At 40.5% G+C, this 27,788-nt stretch overlaps 1 protein-coding gene across 1 annotated transcript in view; it reads left to right on the top strand.

Annotated features, from left to right (window-relative positions):
• Window positions 1-27,742, top strand: part of prtga (protogenin homolog a (Gallus gallus)) — a 44,400-nt gene extending 16,658 nt beyond the window's left edge. Inside the window, exons 8-19 of the mRNA XM_033609920.2 lie at window positions 3,991-4,155; window positions 5,805-6,110; window positions 6,892-7,080; window positions 15,685-15,780; window positions 15,886-16,072; window positions 17,669-17,796; window positions 17,920-18,090; window positions 21,441-21,620; window positions 21,744-21,867; window positions 21,985-22,126; window positions 22,381-22,494; window positions 22,896-27,742. Of these exons, the coding sequence (XP_033465811.2) occupies window positions 3,991-4,155; window positions 5,805-6,110; window positions 6,892-7,080; window positions 15,685-15,780; window positions 15,886-16,072; window positions 17,669-17,796; window positions 17,920-18,090; window positions 21,441-21,620; window positions 21,744-21,867; window positions 21,985-22,126; window positions 22,381-22,494; window positions 22,896-23,336 (2,243 nt within the window). The 3' untranslated portion in view covers window positions 23,337-27,742. The remainder of the gene's footprint in view (window positions 1-3,990; window positions 4,156-5,804; window positions 6,111-6,891; window positions 7,081-15,684; window positions 15,781-15,885; window positions 16,073-17,668; window positions 17,797-17,919; window positions 18,091-21,440; window positions 21,621-21,743; window positions 21,868-21,984; window positions 22,127-22,380; window positions 22,495-22,895) is intronic.
• Window positions 27,743-27,788: the final 46 nt, after the last annotated feature.

Raw genomic sequence — 27,788 nt, forward strand, 5'->3', positions numbered from 1 at the left:
TTTTCACTTACCTCGGATGTCAGAGGTCAGAGATAGGAATGACGTCACACGTAAAGATGCTGTTAGCAGTACCAGTTCTAGCCAGGTTAGCCGTTGTAAGCAATACCACTTGATAATAAATAAAAACACAACATGTCCACAGAAAGAAGTTGGTCAGTGTTGTGTGTACAACTATTTTAATGAGACACAAATAAGACAGAAGTGCTAATAAACTGTAAATGACTACAGCTTTGACTATTGCTAATATGCAGGGCAGCCATCTTGGATTTTAAAGTTGGTGTTTGTGAGGTTCTACTGACTATGCAAGTCGGAAATCCAACTTCAAAGGCTGTTCCCACTGGGAACTTGGAAATTCTGACTTTCTACTGCAAATAGAACGCACCATTATTACTCTTTAGCAAAACCCGGTGTCTACATTATCCACAATGCAACAAGACTACTCAGTCTGCTCAGAGATTCGGCTGTGTTTTGTTAGTAGCTGCAAATATAACTCCAAGCCGTTAGCCTCAAGCAGAGATGCAGATGCAGAGTGGGAAACAGTCTTCAGTTCTCTCTTCTCTTCTCCAGATGTTTTTTAAATTTTCAAACTTGTTGTCTTTAATCTGTCAGATTTCACACAGCTCCATCTGGAGCAACAAAAAGCTTCATACAACTCTTTTTCATATATGCAGTAGTATTCCCCTGTAAACAGACTTTGATGCATAAATTGGGTGGAGTACCCCCTTTACATCTTGTTTCCACATAGTTCTGTGTACGTTTGTGAGTCAACCAGAAGCATATGAGAACCTCCGTGATGTGTTTGCAGAACGCCTTCTGTTCTTTTTCAGAATTGAAAAATTGAACTTTTGTGGCAGATTTGAGACAACCCGAGTGCACTGTGCCACAGGAAGTGAGCATTAAAACGAATCAGCTACCAAATTATACATATTTTCTCAGAGAAAAGTTCAATGGCATGTTAAGTGAGGTACCATTGGCAGCGTGCTTGCTGCGTAACATTAGAGAACATGCATAGCGGATTATATGTCTTTTGATATAATATTTGACAAACTGTTTCAGACCTGACAGGTCGACCTCCTTACTTATTTTACCATGAATTGTTAGTCTTATTTTGTAGTGCTCATTGTGCATGTTCAACAAGACTGGATGGCAAAAAACTTTCAAATTTAACTTTTTTTGCCATTTATATGGAGGCATTTTTACTCATTTGTAGAGAGAGGCATTTCCTTGCCTTGGAAATGCCTAGGGGCATACTTTAAACACTATACGGAAATACCAGGCCTCCAGGAACTACGCCTAGCCTTGCTGACTATTTTTCCCAGTGGCCACTCGTGGTATTGCAGTAAAAAAAAATCCCCTGCGGCCCAAAAAGCGTTTTCCCCATAGACCACCATTATAAAAGAGACGTCTGTAACACTGTTGATGGGACATCTCGAACTGCAAACAAGGCCAATTATGACTCTTTCTATTATGAATATTTGACCCATGGAGGTTTTATGATTTTAAGACTTTTCTTGAGCTGAGAATCCGTGACGTCATCACTATGTAATGTCGAGGTGAGCAGGAACACTGCTGTGCATTTTAAGTGGGCTGCATATCATAAAAGTAAAGCCGCAAGCCAGAATATTTTTTTTTTTTTTTGGTGCATGCACTAGGCGAGCAACTCCATTTTAAAAAGGTGCCCTCTTAGGGTCTGGTGTCTAGGTATTATTATACATCAATGGGAAATACAGACACAAAATAAAACTGTGGAAATGAGACATTAAAGCTTCAGAAAATAGAAGTTTAGGAACTTAAATTTTGACGATGTGTTGTTAACGTCAAGTTGGTGGGCAGAGGTCAAGGGAAGAAGAAGAAATGCCTCTCCAAAATAAAGAACAACAGCTTTCCCATGACAAAAAGGAATAGTCTTCTAAAGACCTGTGGAATTTAAAGATGCAGGGTTCCTTCCTTTTGACTGATAAAATGCAGGATACACACCAAACCATTCACATGAAGCACAACGGCTGTAGTGTGGCAGCAGAAAAGCCTCAAAGCCTTTCAGCCTTCCTGGGAACTCTTGCTGTTGACAACAAGAGTCACATTCAGACAATGCAACATTCGAGAAAAAAATTCAGCTTGTTCATTCAAGCACTGCACTTAATCATAATGCCACTGACTTCCATTGTGGAGGTGAAATGTACAGAATTCAACCAGAGAGAAAGGAACACCTGCTGGATTTCATTTGGGATAAGGAGGTCAACATAAAAAGAACAAGTTGAACAAATTCTCTGTTTTGTTCTTGAATAACTGGCATCTGTCAGGGATTTTCTGCACTTGATTTAGATTTAGTGACACAATCTCCTCGGTCCCAGTCACAGAGAATGGCTGTTCTTGACATTGACAGAGTATCGGACAGTACGCACTGCACCTGAGGTTACAGAGAGGGAAGCTCGCCACTAAATGGAGCCTCTAATGAAAGGAGGAACTAATTAGCCTGTGTGATGGAGTGTCCGAAAGTGTGTACTCCGTGAGGGCGGGAGGGAGACTGTGAATTGGACAGGAAGGCAGACTTTGTTGCACATTTTTCAGAGGCTTACCGAGGTATTCAGACGACAGAGAAAGCTTTTTTTGTTTACTCCTCAAGTACCTTGTTTACCAAGTCAGAAATCAGACCAGGTATTTTTATTCTGCCAGGACACAAATATATTGTGTGTCTTTACTAATCTGCTCCATAAAATGACTGTTACACAATTGAGTGGTGCAGCGATTATGTTATTTGGAGGTCAACTTGGAAGTTAGCATCGGTATTTTTCCATTGGGTTTTGGATTATTGCAGTAAATAACTTCTGTGGCAAACAAAACTTTATACATTTTGTACGGTGGGATTATCTCCACAAATGAACACCACTCAAATGATTTTTGAAGCATAAATGTAATCACCAGAGGTACAAAGCTCATGCTATAAATAAGCTACACCACAGTCGCATGACTTAACTGTCGCCACCACTCATCAACTGAACTGCAACTGGAAAATATTATAAGGACTATAAGTATAAGTTGGAGAGTTTGAGTCAGGATAGTTTGCAAGAGTGTGAGTATGAATACCGCAAGGCTGTAAAGGCCATGGTAGAAGCAGACTACTGATGAGTTTCCATGTTTGGCATGATGTCGTTTAATGTCCCCAAAAACCTCTGGAGTCTCATTTAGCCACTTTTTAGCAACCAGCTTTTTTGAGACATGTAAAAGCTTCAAAATTCACAAGTGGGGTATCTACTAACATATTTTATGTGGTAAAACAAAATGGGAAAGTCTCTTAAGCTTGTGTTAACCACAGACCTTATTTCAAGCGTCTAACCAAAAACCCATTCAAAAAACCCACTAAGTTCCAGACGAGGTAAACCGGCGTGCAAACATGCTAACTCATTCCCAAGTTGTAGGACTCATTCCTGCAGCAATCCATAGGACATAAAAAAAACTAGTGTAAGTGACATTGAAATGAATGTTATAAAACCTGCTTCAGGAAGTGAAGAATATTTTGTAATGACATGATGCATGACAAAAGTTGGGACTCTCGGCAAAATTGTACTTGACCAGTGGTGGTTGTGTGGAGTTTTATCACAAAATACTAATGTCATATTTAGTTTTCCAGCTTGGTGAGAATGTCAGGTGATTAAACCATGCACATATTCAATTATGAAGACATACACACATAAGGTGTCATAAGGTTTTGTTCGATAGCAACAACATAGAATTTTACCATATTTTTATACCTTTATTGGACAGGATAATGGGTAGGATTTTGATTTCCTGTTTTGAATATATGCTATATCTTAAAATCTTAAGTATATTATCCAAACAAATCAACAAATGTGAGAACAGAAGTAGATAAAAGAATTTCTTTGTCACAAGACATGGCAGATATCTTCCAGAAAAATAAGAACTTCTTATGCAGATATTGATTTGGTTTATTGTGGTATAAAAATCTGTTTTGCGATGTTGTCATTTGTTCAGGATTAAACAACGAGGAATATCAAGTTGTCATTGGAAACGACACAACCCGCTACATTATTGATGACCTGGAGCCGGCTCGAAACTACACCTTCTACGTGGTGGCCTACATGCCCATGGGAGCCAGTCGAATGTCTGACAACGTGTTCCAGCACACGCTCGAGGACGGTGAGGCACACACTTAGTGAAGGTCACAAACAACATAATCCTTCCCACAGTTGATACAAAATCAGAAGTGAGTCATATGTAAGAGTGAGACGAGCAGATAAGGGACAGACTGCTCGGATTGATTTTTAAAGAGACTCTGATATTCAAGTAGGAGCTCAGAGGATGTTTGTTTACAGAATATTTTAACTGCAGTGAGCTTTGTTGCTGATGTCAGAGACAATCAATTTATTTGTACACACTGTGCATGTATGTGTGTCCCTCGTGAACACAAACTCATGTGTTTCTGTGTTTCTGTCCCATGCCCTGTGAGTATTTTTGAATTCTAGTCAAACCTTATTTGCTCATGGCCCGAGGGTCAGAGGCTGCTGTGTGTCTGTTCTGTATGACCGGAGTTATTAAATGATATTACACATAGCTTGCAGGGCAAGCTTGAGGTCATCTTAAATAGGTGCTCTGGTAAAGACAGTTTAAGCAACTTCTAGCTATACATAAATACAATGTCTTTTGATTAGTATTAAACACACAAGAGTTGTGTCAGAATTTCATCTGAAAATATTACTTAAAAGCAGAACATGTAGCTTTATCATGTACTGAGTTATTTCATCACAAACTGTAGCCACCATGATTTGCCTCCAATTTTAGGGTTAGTATATATCAGGGTGCTCAATATGGATAGAACACTATATTGTTGTATGTATTTAAGTCACTAATTATTGTCATATGGTCCATTTTTGGAAAAATGTTTTGGTAAAAAATAAAATTTTAACAGCCCTTGACTTGCAACATTGCCCACAGTGGCCTGATACAACTAGATAGTAACTGGATCACTACGATATAAATGGTAGACAACATTATGTTGTCCCAGGGTATATACAGTATCTTGTTATTGCCCAACACTAGTTTGTGACTAAACTCTTGTCCCCTGGACTGGTGCAAAAGGTTACCAATTTAAACGCAGGTGATATCTTTTATGTCAAGGCCCAGATTAATCAAAGAACTACTGGCGACAAAGGATGCTGTTGAGTCGCCTCACATTGTCTCTGTCTCGGACAAAAAGTTGCACATGAACACACCACAAAGACTACAGCCAACTGACAACTAGAATGTACGTTCTGCCCCTGCATGAGAGGAAATATCTCCTGATACCAGCAGGCAGCAGTAGCATAAATGTATGCTGTGTTTCATTTACCTCGGAAGTCGGAGGTCAGATGGCACAGTGGAGTTGACTGCATTCCAGTCTGAAAACCAAGATATTGTTAGCAATACCAGTTGATAACAACGGATTACGCTGTATTTTGCACATACAAACACCATAGCAGCATGTCCACAGATAGAAGTTGGACAGGACTGTTTGAGGTTGACAGGACTTTTGAGGTTGAGGTTGGTCAGGGTACCCCGACTTTCTGAGTCAGGAATCTGACTTCAGGGGGCGTTCCAGACGAAATTTCCCACTGGGAACTCAGAAATTCCAACTTTTTGGACTACATGAGAAAAAGAAGCCAACCACATTATGAAGGGTTCCCTTATTCCTTTTTAGGAAAGGCAAACCTTCAGAAGGAACAGCTATTCAAAGGTTAAGGGTTGACTCTTCTGTTTTTGGCTCTCAGGATTTCTTTTGGTCTTAACCTTCCTCTCTTGTTGGTCCACAGTTCCCCTCCGCGCCCCAGAGCTCAGCCTCACCAGCCGCAGCCCCATGGACATCCAGGTATCTTGGCAGCCCCTTCCAGATAAGCTGAGTCGTGGCAGAGTCTCCGCCTACCGTTTGTCCTATCGCACCAGTGCTGAGAATACAGTCTCACAGATAGAGCTACCTGGAGAGAAGACCCAGCATCTCCTGGAAAACCTGCAGCCTGACACCATCTACCTCCTGCGCATTGCTGCTGCCACCAGCATTGGGTGGGGGGAGCAGTCTGCCTGGACATCCCACCGCACACCGAAGGCATCCAGTGCTCAAGGTACAACATTTGGGCCAATTGTCCTTATAATTTATTATAGATGAATTAAAGATTTTGTAAACATGCAGTCACAAAATACTAACATCTCAACATAGAGGACCTAAAAAGTTGAATTATCACAGAACTCTTTTCTTCTTCTTAAACCATGGGAGTGGAGAGAGGAGCTTGCTCTTATAATCTTGTTAAGGCATTGCGTTTGTTACTCTGCGACCCTTGCCCTGCACTGTCAGTAACATTGGAGGGGTTTCAGTCATGGGTCATAAAGGCAGCGACTCAGGCCTCTGGGTGGGAAAGAGTATATGGCTGTTTAGAGCCACATCTGAAGCTTTGAGGTGGGGGAGGGGAGGATTTGTTTTTCCTGCCCATCTCTATTGCCCTCTGTCTCCAGTTTAAACTCAGGCAGGAGTCTTCTATCGCTAAACTTCATTCTCCTCATTCCTAAAATAAAAATGTGTGAAATGGCTCCCCTGGCTGCTCGCGTGGTTGCCTCTGGTCTGCATTGAGTGTGAAACAGCTGGTAAGGCATCAGATGGTAGTTTCACTTTTCAAAGAGCAGGCACCTCCTCTGTCCCTCACATAAACACTGGAAACAGCTTCCAGTTTTCCAAGAACAAATTCCTCTTTTCTGAAAAGTCATAGATACACACAGCAGGAGTATTTTGGTTACCACGAACCTGAAAAGACTGTTTATGAACACTTCCTTGTGTTAGTGTACGATTGTAATCCATCTGGGAATATCATCACCTACATATAAATGTTTTCCTGACTCCTCTCCCTGTAGTTCCTATGGCCCCCGAGATACATTTGGAGCCTTTGAACTGCACCACTATCTTGGCGCGCTGGCAGCTTGCACCCAGGAACTCAGCCGGTGTTCAAGGCTTCAGACTCTTCTACCACGAGGAGAGCCAGTCAGAGAGGGCCCCGGTTCAGCTGCGTGCCTCGGATTATAAGTACACCATCGGAGGCCTTGGTGAGTTTTGTTTCACATCATTTGCTGCCACTGTGTTACCCAATATGAAGGATGTCATGCGGTGTTTTCATGGTTCTCTCGTAAACAAGAACACTCAACAACATGACAGAGACTTCATTTTAGTATCTTAAGTTTATACATAAGATCTGATAAAATTTTAAAGCATCTTGCTGAAAAAAGTATTTTTCTTAAAACTTGTTTGGCTTGTTAGTGGTTTTAAAGGTTCAGGTTGTAATATGAAAAACAAAAGGTGTGTTTTTGTTATCTATTCACTAAATTAGCATAATTATTGGCCTTATTCATCACATTTAATATGTGTAAGTGATTATGGTGGGTCATTAATAGAACTGGGCACTCAATACCTTTGAGGTATTGACCAAAATAACTCAGTACCAAACAGTACTGGCACGTCTCCAGTCAAATGATACCTGTATTTGACCCTTTTTGCCCGGGATCTGATGCCAGACCATCTTGATCCCCTGCATGATCAGCAAACTTTCTGTTGCTGCCGTCACTGGACTCAGAGCTGCTCTCTTCCCTGTAAACAGTTCTAAAATCCAATACCAAGGCATGAAATGGTCCCAACTTGCTCACACCAACACCAAAATGACTTGACTTGTGAAACCTGTACTGTACTGTTAACCCTGTGATGCTAACGGTTAGCGCTGTCACTGTGTATGTGCGGGCGGACTCTTGCCAATTGTCCCCGGTGCAGAGCTCACACTCCTGCAGCAGCAGCTACGACCCACGCAGTCTGTGTTGTGGTGAAGTAGAGCGTAGTGCTCTGTTGGTACCTGTCACCTCAAGGGTACTGATGTCGTAATTTTTTTAAAGGATACCCAGCCCTAGTCATCAAGCAGCTCAAGTATGGTTGTTAACATATTAGAGTATATGAAGCCAAGCCAAAAAAGAAACATGGGCCTGCACCCACATATTTCTACAAATGGATGTAAGACTCTCCCATCGACTAAAATTAAAAAAAACTTGCATATCTTAACGGTTAATTGAAGGTCACAGAAGTTTTTGTGAAATAGTTTGTGGTGGTTCTAACCAGCAGCATCTATTGACAGCAAAGCTTATGAGTGATTAATTAGCTTAAGCCTCGTCACATGTCAAGCAGAGCCGTGAAACAGAACAGCGCCACATCCCACTTCCATGACCTCCCAACCTCTGTGCAGTGTGTGTGTCTTTGCAGCAGCTGCCGGATGGTGTTTGGGACATATCGCAGCTCTTCTGGCCTTTAGGTCAGATTCATTTTGGCCTTTTTTTGTTTGAGAGAGGAGAGGGGGCTCAGGCCACTGCAGTGGACAACTGACCATCTGTGGCCAGAGGGGGTCAACCAGGTGGCCAGCAGCTGACTTGTAAATCAGGAAGCTTGGTGCTTGGATGGGATAAGAAAGAAAGGATGATGAGGAGGCACTATAAATTACTATAGGTGTTAACTTCAACTGCTGCAGGCGTTGAGTTAGTTAGATATTTAGTTCAGTGGGTTAAACAGCATTTACCATTCATGCTACAATACATCCACTGTGAAACTAACAGCGACTGCTCCTGCCGGTGACGAAAATCAGTTTAATTTGTGTTTTATTAATTAAATGTCTTCCATATTACTTTATGTTTTTGTGCACATGTTATTGTGTAGTAATAGGCAGAGTATTTCCTGAGTGCTCTGTATATAGTATTAATGTTCTGCGAGGAAGAGGACGCTGTAGTCACATAAAGATTAAGTTTAAGCCAATCACAAAAAATTAGCAGCATCCAAAACAGAGCCACATCCGAATAAATAGAATCATCTTTTTGTTCCTCTTTGATAAAGGAGCTTTGCAGGGCTGTGTTTTGAAGAGAGGGAAGCTGTTGTGTGGAGGCTGATTTATTATGTGTTTTATGACTGCTTTGAGCAGCGTTGCTGGAAGAGCATTGACATCAAAGACTCTCATTGTGTTTGGCTTGGAGAGCCACAAAGATAGTTTATTAGCCAGGACTTTAAGGAAATGCAGCCTCTCACCAACTGAGCTGCAGGCCAAACAATGAGCGTGTCTTGTGAGCTCACTATCTTGCAATCCGGAGATTTCTTTCTCATGAAGGAGGGAGGTGTAAAATGCAGCATCTGACCTCCTGTGTGGCAAAACATCCTGCATCAGAGGGAACCCTGCTATGCTCAGAGGAATCTAACTAAATGACTTATTACTTATTAAAACTTCATTCTTCAAGACATTACTTTTAGCTATTATTTTAGCTGCACCATTAATTAAACACAACTGATCAGAGATGGGACTGAGACATTGTTTTGCAAGTCTTTGCACTTTAGTCTCAAGTCAGGTCCCAAGTCCTACATGTGCTCTTCAACAAATGTAATGCCATTTTAATAACAGCTTAATAGTAGATTAATTTTTTAAAACTGCTTCGTAAAAAGATTTGTTGTTGCGTGTCCGTCAGTAAATTTTAACCTGCATGTTTTGCATACTGCATTTTGTTTTTTGTTGGCCACCACATTGTTTTTGTACTCGAAGAAAAGTATTTGTAGTATGATTTTTTTCTAATTGGTGCTCACTTATGTAACGTTAGTTTGTCCTAGTTCTCTCCTGCAACTTGACTGGAAGCTGTCAGGTTGGTTCAAACAAACTGGATCATCTGGGGACTTAAGTGGCAACTCGCTGGGAATTTAGAGTTCTAAGATCAGTAGGTTCAGGACATAAAGGAAAATGAATTGATTCGTGGCACACTTTTTAAATTACATATTTTTTATTCTTCGGGCTCAGGGGGAGGTATCAAGAATTTTCAAGTCAAAAGACTCAAGTCCCAGTGAAGTCACGAGTCATTGGTATAAACATCAAAGTCGAGTCAAAAGCCTTTTATTATTTTTTCAAGTCGAGTCAAAAGTCATCAAATTTGTGACTCTAGTCTGACTCAAGTTGAAGTCATGTGTCTCGAGTCCACACCTCTGCTATTGATAGAGCATAACTCAAACAACAGCTTTGAAAGCAAACTTTAATAAACCTAACACAAGAAAATGTTAACAGGTGAAAACCTCTAAATGCTGAAATCTTGTTTGACAATAGCACGAATGAAGAAAAGTCAGTCATGTCAGATATAAAGCATCACAAACTGTGTCTAAAGTTTGCCAGTATTACCCACCATAAGCTGCTGGTCCTACCAGTCAAAGTCAGGCTGTGGAAGGAAAACCTCTGAGTGTAATGAACTGAACCAGACTTCATTTTATGGCTAATGAGTTTAACTTTTCATGTGCAAGAGAAAGAGTATGTTATTTTGTTACCTCTGTTATTTATTTATGTCATTAGTTGGGGTCACACATTAGATCCTGTGCTGCACAAGGGTTAAGCACTGTAATGATTCTGTATCCACACTGATAACACATGCGGGAATATTCATTTCAGGAGGTGTTAGATTGATTATTGGACCACTTAAATATGAATACCGTGACTCTGCTACATGTTACTTACAGTAAGCCGGTCACGTCAAATAAAGTATTGATCTCATGTTAATAATTCACTTCACATTCAAAGTAATCCAGCACCTCTTAAATGATTTCCATTTCTTTCTGTTCTCACGTTGTCTCCCTTTCCACCTCCCTCCACATTTATTTTGAGTGTGATTCAAGAGACCAAAAACACAATAAACAAAGCTAAAGCTGAATTTGATTGATAACATTATTCTTACTATTATTTAGAATTTTCTACAGCTATAGTGATAGCTATAGTGCTATTGGCCACGAAAATTGTGAAGTGAAAATCTGGTACCGTGTCAACCCCTGTTGATGTTTACTGACAACTCACCTGAATGGAGATAGAGCGGACATGAATGATCAGGAACTAGTTCATCATGCTATTATTAACGTGCATGTTATTGAAGTAGTCTCTAAAGGTTTAAGGCTACAGATGCTCCACATTTAGTGTCCTGGAGACTACTAAAGGCTGACTGTAGGGTTTCCTCAGCAGGTGATTTGTTTTGCAAATTAAATCTACTTGTACTGTAAATGGTATTTTCTATAATCCAGCAGCAGCCATCTCTCTCTCTTTTATGCCAATAAAATGGATTTTTGAACTGTCAGCTGTGGCAAAACTGGGTGCTGCTGATTCAGCTCTGTGTGTGGCTGCAGAAGGACATGCTCTGAGCTGACTGTTAAATTATCACTTATGACCGATCCAGATGATTGAAAGCGCACCCTGAGAGACAGGAATGTGTTTGAGAGGCTCCAGTTGGGTATAAATGACACGGTGATGTGACCTTTCCTCGCATGTGTATTCTCTGCTCGGCCCATGAGCAGAACATGTAGCTGTAGTCGAGGCTTAAATACCTCTCATACCTGTTGGCACCAGGCAGCGCTGTGTGCACAACTGTAGATTTATCTCATAGCTACGGGCCATCTATCTTCTCTGCTCCTTTTATTAAACACAAGGCAGAGTGTGCTTAGTGTGAAAACTGGGTTTGTGCTCTGACCATCATTTTAAAAGGTCATTTTGTGCTTAACTTGTGTGTGTGTGTCAGTATGTGTCCATGTGTTGATTTGTGAGAGTAAGGGCAAAAGAGAGCGGGGGAGGAGAGAGGGAGAGAGATGATAGATGCTGGTGTGAGGGTTCATGCGGGAGTTGACATTTATGGCCCCTGTTCAGGCCTGGCTTGCTGCGGCCTGGGGGGCCTTTCGCAGGGCAGAACAAAAACCTCGGGGGCCAACAGGATCTGCATTTTGGCTGTAAAAAAAGGAGGGGTGACCACAAATGGCTCAAATATGCCCTTTAATACAAACAGCATAATTTATGGGTGTAAGGCCATGTGAGATTTATCCCAGTGGGAAGGACAGGAACAAGCTCATGGAATGGCATCTCGAGCAGCACTCTAAGAATATAATGTGGAGTAATGCAGCCGTATTTGGAACTCTACTTCTGCATCCACTGGAAGTGCTGGAGCAATTTGTAGATTAATTGAAAATCATTGAAGAGTAAATGTTGATGGTGGCTTATTATTTCAGTTGTTGATTAAGCAAAAAAAACTGTTTTAAAATGTGACAATTTTCTGCTTCTCTGTGTTTCTTGTCACTGTAAACTTATTATCATTAGGTTTGGGACTGTTGGTTGGATAGCACAAGAATTTTTAAAACATTAGATTTGGCTCTGATACACACTTTTTAAACCAAACCAATTTAGGGGAGACACCCCAGGTATAGTGTGTAAAATTTTTAACCTATAGATACCAGGGGTGGGAATCATCAGAGGCTCCACGACATGATATCATCACGTTATATAAGTCACGATACAGTGTTACTGCGATTTTAAATATGTTGCAATATGCTCAGTATTGCTATAAAATATATTTTGATATATTGCAATTCATTATCTTTTTTCAATTGTAAATTGTGATTTCACAAGAAAACTTTGTCAACATCAGTTTTATCTAATGAGATAAAGTTTTCAGTCTGTTCATTTCACTGCATCCATTTTTGTTTTTGCAGCAAAATCTATGTAGTGGACTGAAAAGCAATTGATTTTATTATTCTAATAGGCTACCTAAAGTTTAACTTGTATTTGTAATATTAATAATTTATATGATAACAAAATCGATACTACTACTACACTACTGTGTGATGATTCGATATTGCCACACAAAAATATTGTGATACTGTCCTGTATCGATTCCCCACACCTCTAATCGATACCACCATGAAACTTCCCCATTGATTACTTAGATCAAGAGAGTTACTTTCTGTGTTACAGGTTTTCTGAAATTTTATGTTTAAATTTGCAAATATGGCATTATCTAGTTTAATATACGCCTTTTGCATAAACTTCCAGAACTGAAATCTGAACTAAAACAAACACTGACATGTGTATTTTGGACGTTTTCTTTCCTCTAGTCTGAAAGAAGACATGCAAAATAGCCCCAAATCTCAGGATTGACCAGTGCATGAAGAAACTGTGTTTTCACCTGAGGTGTCTCACCTTAACCAAAATGATATTCAACAGATTAATCAATAACAGCACTGAACATTAGTTGCAGGTTTAATATGAGCATCTTGTAGAAAAGCAGATGAATAGTGACAGCTATTTTGTTATCTGTGGCAGAGGGCAGATTTCTTGGGTTGGTGCATGGTTACATAATGAGCCTCAGGTGTCAGGTCCACTGTGAGTAAAGAACAAACCTGTCCTCTGAGTTGTCTCTTATCAGGATGCTGTGTCATCACCTATTAAGTGGCATTTTATTTTGACTCTTCCCTGTTTTTCCACTCACTTCCACTGCTTGACCCTCCCCCCTCAGAGAGAGCCCTATCACCCCTCCTTTTGCAGGATTTAGCCTGCCTAGATTCCATGTCAAAGGTCGTGGCCCAGATGTCACAGCTTCCCCCCTTGCAGAGCTGCTCTCTCGCATAATTACGGCAGGCCCATTGTATTGTGGGGCTGGGTGGAGGTGCAGATATGTGCCTGCTCCTCTTTAGTGGTGGACACTGAGGCAAAACAAACTGGGCAGAAACTCTTGACAACAAAGTGGACTTTGTGCAAAAAGTACAGGCCTGATGGTTATATTTACCTCGTGCAACAAGTAAAAGAAATATATCCAGAGAACTTATTTTCCTTCAGATCAGTCTTGGCATGAGAGACGTTTATCTTTCCTGTGCTGAGAGTTCATAAGTTCATATTGGTGATTTGTATGTTCCTACTTTTCTCTTACCCCTAATTGTCATGGCACATACCCATATAATTTCCTGCAAGGAGAATCTCCAAGCAGGAAAAAAAAACAGGCTCATCTCATATTCCACACCCGTGACCTCAGATTCTTTCAGAGTTTAATCTCGGCCTGACCTGCTGGCCCTGGTCTGGCTCCAGTGAAACTCCTCAGGGCTGCAGGGGGGTGCAAGAAGCTTGACTCCACCCCTCCTAAACTTCTCCAACCTCCATGGACACAAATTCATCTCCAGTGGTTTTGGCTATTTTCAAGAGCCCCTGAATGTCTCATACAGCATTAGAGGTTTGTTTTCTGCAGGACAGACGGGGACAGTAATAGAGTCAAAATTGTTTTAGTGTCAAGTTGAGCAAAATGTGCATGTTTGTTTTTTAGTTATACATTTCTTTATGTGCTTCTGTAACCAACCTGTCTGCAAGCATTTATTTTTATAGAGTGCCATCTATTTCAGCATACTTAACAGTCAATATTTAGTGACTAGTGAGTGCAAGCAGTTTAGAGGTAGCACTCATTGAAATGTGAATTTCTAATGAACAAAACATACCATGATGTGTCACAACATAACATTAAAAATAAATCACTGTGGTGCTACAGAGATGCCCCCTACCTACAAATCATAATCCAGATGTAAGGGGACGTGCTTGTTGGTACCGACCCCAGCAAAAACCACAGTCATCATTTTTACATACTTTTAAAGTAAACATTAAATGCAAAAATTACCATTCTCATTAAAATCACAATGGCAATATTTGTTACAATTGCAACAGGATTTTTTTTGCACATTGTGCAGCCCTACATCAACTTCAACTTCAATTTTATTTTTGGCAGGAGGCACGAGCGAACACCCAGGAATATACATACGTAACAATCGGGGGGAGGTGGGGGAGCCAAATACAGTGAGCTGAAACACAGTGGACAATGAATGATTAGCAGCAACTGAAGTGAATAAGGGTAAAGTGCAAAGTGACCCTGCAAGATTAAGATAGATTACAAGATCAACATCTCTCAGTCATGACACTGTTTCTAACATGAAACAATTTAGGTATCTATAGACATCTATAAAAACATAATTCTTATAACACGGTGTCAACATTGATATGTGGTCCCACTCCATTTAAAACTTCCTAACACACCTCAAAGATCTCAGATTAGAAAAAGCTTTGATCGTATTTTGTCAAGCGTAAATAGTATTATAGAAGTGATATTCATTTTCCCACCAAACCATGACCAAGCATTTCAGAAACATTAATGAAGGAAGAGTTGACGGATCCGACTCATAGTATCAATATTGTATGCAACATTCAAATTAGACCCTCATTGTTATTCTCTTTGGGGTAAAAGGGACATTTGGTCAGATGGCTTTTGTTCAGCGCAGGGTCTTCAGGGTCACTGAGGCCTGCAACTGATGTTGACCGGCAGCAATGTCCTTCCCAGGGGATTGTGTCCGTCGATTTAACCCCCAGATTCTGAACCTGAATAGGAGTGGCCACTGACCACTGACCAGCAGGCCTGACCCAGGCCGGAGAAAGGGCCGTCTTATTTTATCAAAAGACACAGGATGACAGGGTGATGGATAGTGGAGCTCCTCTGTCCTGCTGCACTGAGTGCTGCAGAAACTGACCAAGGGACTTACGGCATGTAGCATCTGTCGCTCTGCCTCACCTCTGGTTCCCACCACACCTCACTGACCCAACACCAACTGACCCCAACACCCACACACTCCTCGTCTCTTTTATGTTTCACCCCTGCTTCCTGCTGGCTGTAGGAATCATGTAGTCATCTGTCTTGGTGTTGTGGTGAATAATTGAGTGTTGAGGAGAATAAATCTGTGGATCTTAATCTGAGACTGCACACAGACCTTTGCAGTGAGAAATTTGGGTGTTTTGACATTTTGTTTCATTCTTTTTCCAGACCCAAGGAAGAAGTACCACGTTAAGCTTCTGGCTTATAATTTTATCGGAGATGGCTACCAAGCAGACCAGACTATCAGCACCCCTGGATGTGTCTGTAAGTCCCACAGTGTACTTGAAAAAATAGTTCAAGTGTGTCTGAAGCATGATGTGTCCCTTGTATTTGGGCATTAAACAACATTACTCTTAATGTGTCTCTCAGCTGTTAGAGATCGCCTGGTGCCTCCTCCACCTCCTCCACACAATGTGTACGCCAAGACCAACAGTTCAAACACCGTGTTTCTGCATTGGGGTCGACCAGCCTTCACCTCGAGCCATGCAGTCAACTACACTGTCCGCTGCAACCCAGTGGGCCTGCAGAACGCCTCCCTGGTGCTGTACCTGCAGACGTAAGAAACCATTATGATGCAGCTTTTCATTGACGGCAGTTTTAATCATTACATTTCTTGTCCCTCAACAAACTGCAACATTGATTAGTGCAGCTTTAATAAAGCTGTGGGGACTGTGCTATGATGCTTTCCAGTTTGGAGAGGCAGGTTTCATGGACTGTAAGCCAGATGTAAAACACGTCTTATGTCACAGTTCAGCTTTTGTCTTAGTACCATGTTATGTTACTGACAATAATTTGACATATCACAACCTCAGCTGCTACTTTACAAAACTCTACACTTAACAACATAAATAGTTTCCTCACACTTGTTGGGGAAAGTTTACTGGTCACCAGAAGGTCTCAGTTGTTCCCCCCAACTGCCAGCACAGCTCCATATCACCCTCTGCTGGGCAAGATTCTTTATTAAAGGAGCAGTTCTCAAACACAAAAACACTTGATAAAATATATGTGGATCAATATGGCCAACTGCATCACGTAAGAAACATAGCTGTTCAAGTTATTAAATGTTTTTTTTCATTCTGTGGCACACAAATATCATTTAATCAAGTCAACTAAAATCTCCAAACCTCAGCTATATACACTTGGTCAGATTTACCGAAGTGTTTTTTCTTAAGTTTGTTCTTAAGAAAACTCTACGTAAGATTCACAACATGTTCTTAAAGCACAGAATAGTTTGCATATATGTTCTTGTAACGGTGAATCCCATCAATCGTGTAAGTTGAAAGCGCATGTCAGTTGAGGCTAATTAGCATAGATAAACACCCCTCAAAACCCCACAAAAGGCACACGACTGCAGGGCCAGGTGCACACACAGAAACTGAAGAAGAAAAGGAAGAAAAGTTGAGAGAATTAAGTGAAGAATGTCTAAATGAAAGTCTAAAGAGGGGGGAGCACCGGACTCCAGACCTTTAAAAAAAGACTAAAGTAGTTCTGAAGTGGACATACTTCTGCAGGAAGTGAATGCCAGAGAAGCTTACATATGGAGTAGTGTTAGTAGTGGATATAAAATAACACAAAAAGATGAATGGGATGCCAAAAATATGCGTTAATAAGCCACTTGGCCCACATTAAAGCAGCACAATTATCAGGACTGAGGATAGAGACAACACAGTGCTCTCCTAGGTGAGAGTGTGTTTGTGTTTGCAAGACAGAGTGACAGAGAGGGGGACAGAGAAGATGGAAGGTGGACTATTTCACACAGTGTTTCTTTAAGTAATTAATAACTACATAACTCTGAACTCTATTTTGGCACAATTTGTGCCGCCCACCTGAACCACATGTGATATTTTCTAGCATGATCTATCAGTAATCATCAGACTGCATCATACCTATAAACATTACTGTTGTGAATTGAAGTGTAAGTGTAGTGTTTATTGTAAAAGACAATAATGCCTTTTGTAAACTAATGAAGATAGTTATGAAAAAAATATTCTACATAATAAATATATTATTGTAGTTTTAAATCCTATTTTATCAAACAGCTGTAGAATTAGAGAAAATGCAATGCAGGAAAATGAAAAAACGAAATAAAGGAGATGTGTTATGTTTTCAGTGAACTTGCCCTTTAAAAGACTGTCATGTCTGTGTTTTGTAGGAATGAACAGAGTCTCCTGGTGCGAGATCTTGAGCCCAACACTAAGTATGAATTTGCCATTCGCCTCCACATTGACCAGCTGTCCAGCCCCTGGAGCCCTGTGGTCTATCAGACCACTTTACCTGACGGTGAGTGCAAAATTATCAAACATTTTAATCTTATTAATTATATATATCAAGTGTACCAGAAGTTTGTTATTGCTGCTGCATGGCATTTTTATTTGACCTTTCTTTTTATCTGCCCCCATACAGCTCCCACTCTGCCCCCCTCCAGTGTGAAAGTGACTCTGATCGAAGAGGACACAGCACTGGTTTCATGGAAACCCCCAGATGAACCCAACGTAGCTGTGACACATTACACCATCCTGTACGCCTCCAGGAAAGCCTGGATCGCTGGGGAATGGCAAGTGCTGCAAAGAGAAGGTAAGAAGGAGTGTGGAAAGAGGTTATACAGGTGTGCAGGGAGGGAGAAACCACAATGACTTCCTCCTGTCCCACATAAATGGCCAATTGGAAATCAGTAACTAATTTAATCCTGTAATCTATGACTCTTCATTGTGATCCCTGAATGGTCCCAGGACAGGTTGAGCTCACTGCTTTGTTTTACTGATAACAGACCAGTTTGGAGGTTTAATGTGGTTATAACAAAGACTTTAATTTACCATCTTATTGACATTCTCACACAAAGGCTATTTTGAACCACTATAGACCATATCTGTCCCAGTGAGTCACAGTTTCCTATGAAGACGCATTGCAATGGCTCATAAACTATCTGGGACAGGCTGTTCACAAACATTTTTTATATGTACACCTACAAAAACTTATGCACCAGAATTCGTATACAACATATGTAATTGGGAAGGCTGCAATCACGTGACCAGTACACTGACAGGAGTGAAGAAGGAAGTAGTTTAAAGATTAAAACTCTGTGAACGGAGGTAGGTTGGGGTGGTGGATGGGTCAAACAAACACAGGACTTTCCCCAAAGGAGTGCGGTGTTTGTGTCCTGTGAGAAACTGTAAGGAAAATGCTCAACTTCAGCAAACACTGAAATGAAGAGACTCGGAGAACCACGGAGAAAAGTTACAGCCAGCGGGATCACTTTAATTGCAGAACTCAGTATACAAGTTGTAGGTACAACAGTACACCAGTAGAAACAGCAAAACAGCGAAACAGCCCTGAACAATCACCCTTCAAATGCTTTTATAATGGGCGTCTGCTTGTTCATGTGTGTGTGTGTGTGTGTGTGTGTGTGTGGGTATGTGTGTGTGAACACGCTTGGGTCGTATTCCTGGAAATCTAAAGTTCTCCTGGTTTCCTACTTATTCCTAGAGCTGGACTTATTGCGCCAATATTTCCTGTCTTCCTTGTCTCTCTGGCAAAAACAACCGTTCCTATTGCGAAACTTGGCACATCTGTTCCAATGGTCAGGTCACCCTAACCCAGAACGTTCTACTTCATTTGACCTCCCAAGGCTTGACTTACGCACAAACTACTCAAATGATCAAAACACCTCTTATGGGTCCTTTTTGCTACCAAATCTGATATTTGACCAGCTGCTTCCTAAACCTTGTGTAACTGGCCTTATTTTTCACCTTTGGTATAAAATGATACATTATCTGCCTCTACAAAACCAAGTGAACTTTGAGTTATTTTATGATATGTCGTCACCATGTTTCTTTTCCTAACCCTAACCTACGTAACTTTCCTTCCCTAACCCTAACCTACATAACTTTCCTTTCCTTAAACTAACCTACGTAACTTTCCTTTCCTTAAACTAACCTACGTAACTTTACTTTCTTTAACCTAACCGAAGTGAGTTTTCGTTAAGGCCATAACTTTATCTCTGGTACTTAATGTGAAAATGCCCAACCATGTGTCTTTTCTAAATTCTAAGCAACATAACTTTACTTTCCTAAATCTAACCAGGGTAACTTTATGTTCAGTAACGAGAGTTAACAAGACAACGCCTAATGTGGGGTGCTTATTAGTTAGCTATGTTACGAACCAATGTACATGCATTTTCGCAAGATATCATATAAACCGTGACACTGTATAAAGATATATTGTTTAAGAGCCACTGTTTCCTGAGACTTATACAGTTTGTGTTATCAGTGGGAACTGTGTCAAACACAAAGTGATTCTTAAGTGGACAGGCTCACAGAGATATAAATTTTAGAGAGGTATTATCTGTTCATAGAAAATTATTTATGTCCAGATTAAGATTAAGGCAGAAAAAAATAAAGTGAATGTGGCGCGTTTAGAAAATCAACACAAATACTAAATTATTCATACAATATTTTTGCCCCTCAAAGTGAGAAATCATTGCAAAGGAACAATTTCCACTCAGTCACAGTTATCATGTAGTTGTGTCTTGTTTGTGAGGCTGCGTAGGTGTTTTTCAGAGCAGATGACCTCAGGAAACGCACAAAAAGGACACACACAATTACCCTTTGGCCATGGTGAAAGGGTCAAAAGTGAAGCCATTTACAAAGCCCCTCCAGCTCAGCCCAGCCCCCCCCTCCATCACCTCAAACAGAACACCCACCCCCCTTCAGTCCTTGATGGGAGCCTGGTGGTGTGTAGACTGGGTGGTATTGGATAAGGGAATGTGTATGGTCCTGATCCCCTGACCCTCTGCTCTACTCTCACATAGCACCTCTTTATAGTGATAAGGATTGTTTGTATCTTTGTCTTTCACTGCATCACAAAGTCCTTTTCTTCAAGGGTCAGCTGACTGAAAAAGTCAGAGGTGTACATGCATCTCGACAGTGACAGATAATGCTCAAGTCATGAACATGTGTTTATTCAAGATGTGGACATTAAAGGAAGAATTGGACATGTTGAGAAATTCTAAACTTTTCTGCAGTTAAACAAACAAACAAACAAACAAACAAGTGTTATTTAATGTGCTTGAAGCTCCTTTCCCACTGCACAGAAAAACACTAACACTGGCTAACATCTGACTTTTGTATTTAATGAGAATCAACATTCACTCCTGGGAAAAATTACTCTGCATTTATCCCCTCTGATCGGTAGTAATGGAAATAAGACACCTGAGTGGACGTGCAAATATACGCCCCTTTTCTGGCGTCATACAGTGCTGCACTCTGCACAAAATACCATCACCATCTCTGTCCAAGCAGCGCTTAGACATTGTTCAAAATTAGTCAGCACAGAGTTTAAGAGAGACTGAATAAGTAAGAGAAATAAAAAGGAGCAACCATCGTAACATTTTCACTGGTCTCTATGCACTTTCTGGTGTTTATGAAACTGTTTTTTGCACTTCACTTCCTCAGAGTGGAGCCATGAAATATCTGAACATGAATAATCATTCAAAATATTTTTGGTTGTTACTGTTTGTAAACTTGTTCACCAGCGAAAGTGAAAGTAAAAGCCAACCACAGATTAACTGTTATTTGGTGTTCGGCCTTGCTATGTGTTGTTTTTGGTTGTTTTGGTGAGGTACAGCCCTGACCTCACCTGAGGGCTGTGGGGGTTCACGCCCATAAACTTCCTGAACACAAAAAAATGAGAAGAAAATAAGAAAATACAGGCAGAGAGCAGAATCTCTGTGAATAAATAAAATGCCAAACACCTCCAGTGGGTTATAAGTGATGACTGAAAGGGATTACTTCTGTATTTTTAGGGAAACCCTGCATAGTGTATCTTTTAACACCAGTGAATAAGGTTAAAAAGACTAAAACCCTTTTCAACAGTGTACTTGTGTACATATTTTCACAGTTAAACACTGAGTTAAATCTCATCAACAGGAACCATCACCATGGCACTGCTGGAGAACCTGAAGCCTGGCCAGGTCTACATAGTGAAAGTTTCTGCATCCAACAGCATGGGTGATGGGCCATTTTCTCATACAGTGGAGCTGACAGTCAGAGCAGATCCCTCCTCTGGTCATGACCCCAGGCTCTCTCATGGCTCCACACACTCCACAAGTCAGTAACGTCAACATCATCCTGACAAAATAACTTCATATTTCATGATTGGGGTCTGAAGCTTTTTTCAGACTGCACTGTGGTAAATGTTAAAAAATCTGATGTCGTCTTCACCCTTCACAGCCTTTTCTGATGGCTTCTACCACCTGGACCAGAAGTCAATGACGGGGATCACTGTGGGAGTCTGCATCGCTCTCATCTGCATCATCATCTGTGCTTTCATCATCGTCTGCAGGGGAAAAAACAGGTACTTCATATGTCTGAACACTTACAAACACATCCAGTACATAGATTCAACAAGAAAGCCCAGTTTCCTTCAGTATCCTCTGTTTGTAGTGACGTCATCATGTTTGTTCCCTACCAGGAAATTTTCAGCTGTGAAAGTGTACAGAGAAGGAGTGTCCACATCTGCATCGGCTGCAGGACATCTGAGCTCTGAGGGGCAGGTTGAGAACGCTGACGTGAGCATGCCAATGATGAGTCAAAACCATTTCATTGATGCCAAGGTACCCAGCACTTCGTTGTTTGCAGCTTTTAGCATGATCACTACAGTACAGGAAAAATGTAGGAATGAAAAATGTTTAGGACTTTTGTTGAATATCACTACGTTTTTGAAAAACATTAAATTGTATGTAAGGAAACTGTAGAGTGAGGACTCCACATAATTACTTTCAACCAGATTCTTTTTACAGTACAATATGAATATGGCTCTAACCTTTTAATAATTTAAAAATATAATATATATGTTTTTCTCCTGTAGGGTGGAACAAATCTCATGATCAACTGTCTTGGCCCTATTCAGCCCAGTACTGAGAAGAAAGAGAAATGGTTTTCCTTCAGCAGTAATGTGAAAAAGGACAGTAAAGCAGCACAGGTAAGATTAAGAAAGTCCTGCTTGTTAAACTGTCATCAACAGCTTATAAACAGACAGGTAAAAAATCCCAACAATTTATTGCGCTCTCTTGTCTTGAGTTGAGCCTCAGACTGCAGGTAAATCTAGCTTAACAAAACAAAACAGACATAAAAATTGCAGACCTAAACCTCAGCCTAAAAATTAAACAGACCTATCTGATTGGTGGTGTTTGTTGGAGGCATGGGTGGATCACTGAATGGTACGGAATGAAAAGAGCTGTATGTAAGCTCTTTGTCATTTGGATTCATTCAAAAGCAAAATAAAAACTGCTCCTGCAGGTTTGTTTTTGACAGGTTGCAGCTATCTGCAACTACACAGCCGAGTCAAAAACTAACTGAAGCAACATTTTCTCTGTGCTACAGAATATGAAACACAGCACCACCTCCTACGAGCCCTGCACCACAGTGTTGACCTATGAAGAAGAGCTATCTCCAGACCACCCCACCGCCCTGCAGGCTCTGCTCTGGCGTCCCGGTGACTCAGAGGGCTCCTCCAACAGCGAGGGCAGCCACGCGACCGGTGATTCGGGGCGTTATTCTCATGACGAGACAGAGATGACCAACCTGTCGTCTGGTAACAGCAGCCGCCCTCCGTCTCTGACAGCAGAGGACAGTGGAGGCTCGGAGGACAGCGGAGGCTCAGAGAACAGCGGACCCCCTGAAGAGTCAGGCGAGCTGATGGAGGAAAGTCAGACTGACCTGAAGTTAACAGAGTCTGTTGAGAACGGCTGCTGTAATCATGAAGCGCAGAGCAGTTCTCAGTCTGCACTTTCTCTCCAAGCGTGTGTGCCTGAGTGTGTGTGAGACTGAGTGTGTGTGTGTGCACGTGTGTGTGTTTGAAGGCAGTGGTACACTTGCAAAAAGTCAAACTGCAGTGAAGTAGGAAAACAGCCGAGTAGATCACATCATAGAAATGTCTGAGTAGTCACTGCAACTTCATCTTTGTTGTTAAATTACACTCACTTATTCATCTCCTGGTGCAGAGTGAGATAAGAAGATTGACCACTCTCAAATCAGTTTGTCAACTATGATGCTACAGCCCACAGCCGATTAGCTTAGCTTAGCACAAAGACTGGAAACAAGGGGACACAGCTAGCCTGACTCTGTATACAGTGAACAAAATCCACCTTCCAGCACCTCTAAATATCTAATTAACACTTTACATCTTGTTTGTTTAATCCGTACAAATCATAAGTGTAAAAAAAAATCAAGTTTTGGTTTAATGGGAGCTTGTGTGCTGGACTGTTTCTTGGATGGCACCAGTAACTTCCTGCAGTGCCTGCTGGTTACCTGCGGTCTCATTTATAAAACAATACTTAAGATCCATACTAAAAATGTACATATGGACAAAAGCCAAAAAATATTCAACAATTTCTACAATCAGGCTTCCACCTCACCATCTGTGTCACATGTTCATGTTCTTTTAACACCTCTGTTTTTGCAAAGATTAAACAAACAAGCTAGTAGTGAGCTTTAGAGGTGCTGGTAGATGGATTTTGTGAGCTTTGAGCTGGGCTAGCTGTTTCTACTGTTTGCAGTCTTTGTGCTAAGCTAAGCTAACTGGATGCAGGCTGTAACTTTAATTGCAACAGAGAAGGGGAAATATTTCTACCCTCAGACTCAATAACTGACTAAAATTCATCCACATAACCCTCCTGCAGTTATTTTCCATTGCAAGTGTACAGCAGGCCTGAATGTAAGTGTGAAAGAGAGGTGAAAAGAAACAAGGAGAGAGACCTTTTTTCAACCTTTATTCTCTTTTGGTCCAACACATAATGAACAGAAAGCCAACACATGCCTTTTACAGTACAACATGTTGGCAAGGAGGGGTCGTTTGGTTTCCTTTACTTATTTCTTTTTCATTCAATGAATGTCTTTTTTTTTACCTTATTATTTTTGTGTGTATATGTGTTCGAAAAAGAAAATCTCACCCACCATGAATGTTTAAAAAGACTGTCAAAAATGTGACAAAAGGGACATTTCTGACATTATTTAAGAGTTTATCACTGGAGCGAAAGGGAAGCGTGAGTCCTTTTCACTGATTATCTACCTCGGTTTACCTCCGGGTAAATCTCCACTGTATATTTAATAACTACTTATACCTATGTTATGTGATGGGCTGCTTCAGTTACATTACATTTGATACTTCCTGATGACCTTCCCTCTGATCGTCATCCCGTTTTGTCTTTTCCTCTTACTTTGTTCTAATTTTACTGGATGGTAAGGGCGCTGCAGCTCTTTCCTCTCGCTCCACCTGTCACGTGGACTGAAGGATGGAAAACACACATACAGTTTATTTATCTCCTCAGATGTTGCTGCGGCACTGAGCCAGTATTAATAGTATTTTTGTGTTTGTTTCATTTTGTCCATTATTGACTAATGGTATGAAAAGATAATGAATGTCTGCTGTTTTTTTTTATGTCAGTGTGCAGCTGCCCTTGCTATTCCTGTTTTATACTACCTCGATTAAGACTTTATTTTATACTGTTTTCCTAAACTCAGGGAACAAAGTTTAGTACATTTGAAAAGTCATGTAGTGTTACATGCTGAACTGACAGGGTATCTTCTCAGTACTAAACTGTTGTAGTGCATACTAATAGAATATGCTATGAATGTATCTCCGACATTGTGTGCCAGTAGCTCAGGTGTTTGTGCTGCCCTCCCCGCAGATGGAAACCCCCTCTGTAGTTTCTCCTCAGGTCCTGTGACGTCTGTTTTCTTTTACAACAGAACAGACTCTTTTGTTTATTGACTTCTTCCTTTTTATTAGTGTAAAGATTCACACCAGAAGTGCTTGCAGCGGCGTGTCGGTACAGAAAAGCTTTATAATTGGCCTTAACGTGGGGAAGCGTCCCTCAGATGCTGAAACCAAAGCCTAATCTCTCTGAGGGAGAAGCCCCACTTGAGGATGCAACACGTGAAGAATGATTGTAGTAAAAAGCAATGGAAGTGTCTAATCAGAGATGAAAGTGAAGAATTGAATGAACACCATGAAACTATATTTTTGTTAGAATATAATGTACTACTGAGTACACATTGTAGTTACTTTTGTTCCAGGTAGTTTTTTTGTTTTGCCATAGAGTAGATAAAGATTAGCACTTGTCTGCCAAGTAGTTTTGTATTATCGGCCAATGTGCAGCGGTGACTGTGACGCTATGACCCAAAGAGATGTTTGCTACCTGAGTTTATTTTAGTCTCTCAACTAATCTCTGGCAGAAGGTTACTGGGGAATGAGAAATAATCGTAACAGACCAAAGATTAAACGCGGCCTTGAGATCAGTTGAGCTCCTCAAACGAAGCCTTGCACATGAGTGGCCTTGACACGCGACAAAAAGAGTGAAGAGAGTTGCGGGTTAAAACTCTGAAGAGGTGCCAGCAGGATATGCAGGCACTCACAGATGATAGAGTGACAATTAATAATCAATTATATGCACACGAACCAAATTATCCTGTCGCAGAGGTTCTTGAAAACTGTTGCAAGCAGCTGTCTGTACATTGTAGGTGAAAATTATTAAATACAGTATATTATATTGAGTAGGGTGTGATGCAACAGTGCAGTCGTGTGTGAATATGCACCCACTGATTTGAAATTTTACAAAGTGATTTCAAAGTTTGTATTTGGGAGATTTTCTCATATAGGACATATATAAAGTACTTTGTAAAGGATTGTTTCACACCTAAATGACCATTTGTATATCAATAATTCACTCCATGTTATATTGATTTAGTGAAGAAAACGTTTTTCTTGCATGTCTCTGATGAACGAAGAATCCAAAAACAGCATATGTTGATGAATTGAAGTCATAGGGGACCATGTTTAACAGCAGCAAAACTACTTTGGATTCTTCGTACACTGGAGGCATGCCAAAAAAAAAGATTCTTGACGAATTCAATGTGACACAGGATGAGATATCGATAAACAAATGGTCAATTGGGAGGTGAAGTATTCCTTTAAGTACTCACATTTCATGCCTTTATATAGATAATTTAAAAATGTGACAAAGGTCAGTGGGTGCACAATTATTTTCACACGTCTGTATTTTTAATCAGAGGACTCTGCAGAGGATTCAATCATGGGAAACTTTTGGGATGAAAAGTGACACAATCAGTTTAACTTTATTTTGAAAAGCAAACAGAGTAAACCAAAGATTTTTTTTAAAGGTCACCGTTGCATATTGGCATATTGAGAGAAATCCGTTTAACAGCATCCTATCTTTGTGTGAAATGTTGTGATTTTATAACTGTATAATGTATTGTACTACGAGAGAGCAGGATGAAAACTGTCTTTCTGAATCATCATTTATTTCCACTAAATCAACTTCTCTTTTTTTAATGTTGTTTTTCAAGATAAAATGGAGTGGAGTCATGTTTATCCTGCTTTGCAAAGTAAAAGAAGGATGCACAGCTCCATTTGAACCATAATGTATACATATATCTTGTATTATGAGAGCTTCAAGGGCTCAATCCAGAATCTGAAAAAAGCACTCGAGCTAATTATCTGAACCCAAACTTTTCCAATTAAAGCTGTGATGTGAAGATACTGACCTTCTGCTTCACAACAAAACTGCAGCTATTAATGTTTTCAAGTCATGATAACTACACAAACACACAACTGCTGGAGTCATTCAGGTTCTGAATTAAGCCTTTAGTAGCTCATACAGATACACAAGTGCTACCTCAGGTTTTTATTTTTTCATATTCGTGTGAAAGGTGCAGATGCAATTGACTTGGGTCATTAGTTTTGGTAAGATTGAGGTCAAGATCATCAAGCAAACGATCCAAGATGTTGGTCTGTTGTCTTTCATGTAATGAATGGTATTAAGCTGGAATTATGTTCCTGTCCGAGCTTGTGAATTTAAAGGGATAAAACACTGAGTCTTGTTTTCCCCTTTTTGCAGTAATGTTGTGTTTTAATAATGTGAGGTGGAGCGCTGCGGGTCATTTACAGTCAAACTCAGGGGAACCCTCAGCTGCTCCACCTCAAAGAGAAAGCAGGTTTCAAATCTTAAAAATTGAATGTACCTTTTTGTAATTATGTTTCCTGATACTTTCTGTTAATATTTTTTGTTATATTTTGTCAGTTTGTCTTTGTCAGCAAAATCACTTGCAAGTTGGTGTTTGCCAAAAATGCCTAGTTAGGAGATTTTAGACAGCAATTAATTATGAAAAAGTCTGATTCTCAATTTAAATAAAATTATAAAAATTGCAAATTGTCTACAGTTGTTTTCACTGAGCATGCCGTTATATGTTTTTTTT

Source organism: Epinephelus lanceolatus, chromosome 2 (assembly GCF_041903045.1).
Source record: "Epinephelus lanceolatus isolate andai-2023 chromosome 2, ASM4190304v1, whole genome shotgun sequence".
Taxonomy (NCBI): Eukaryota; Metazoa; Chordata; class Actinopteri; order Perciformes; family Serranidae; genus Epinephelus; species Epinephelus lanceolatus.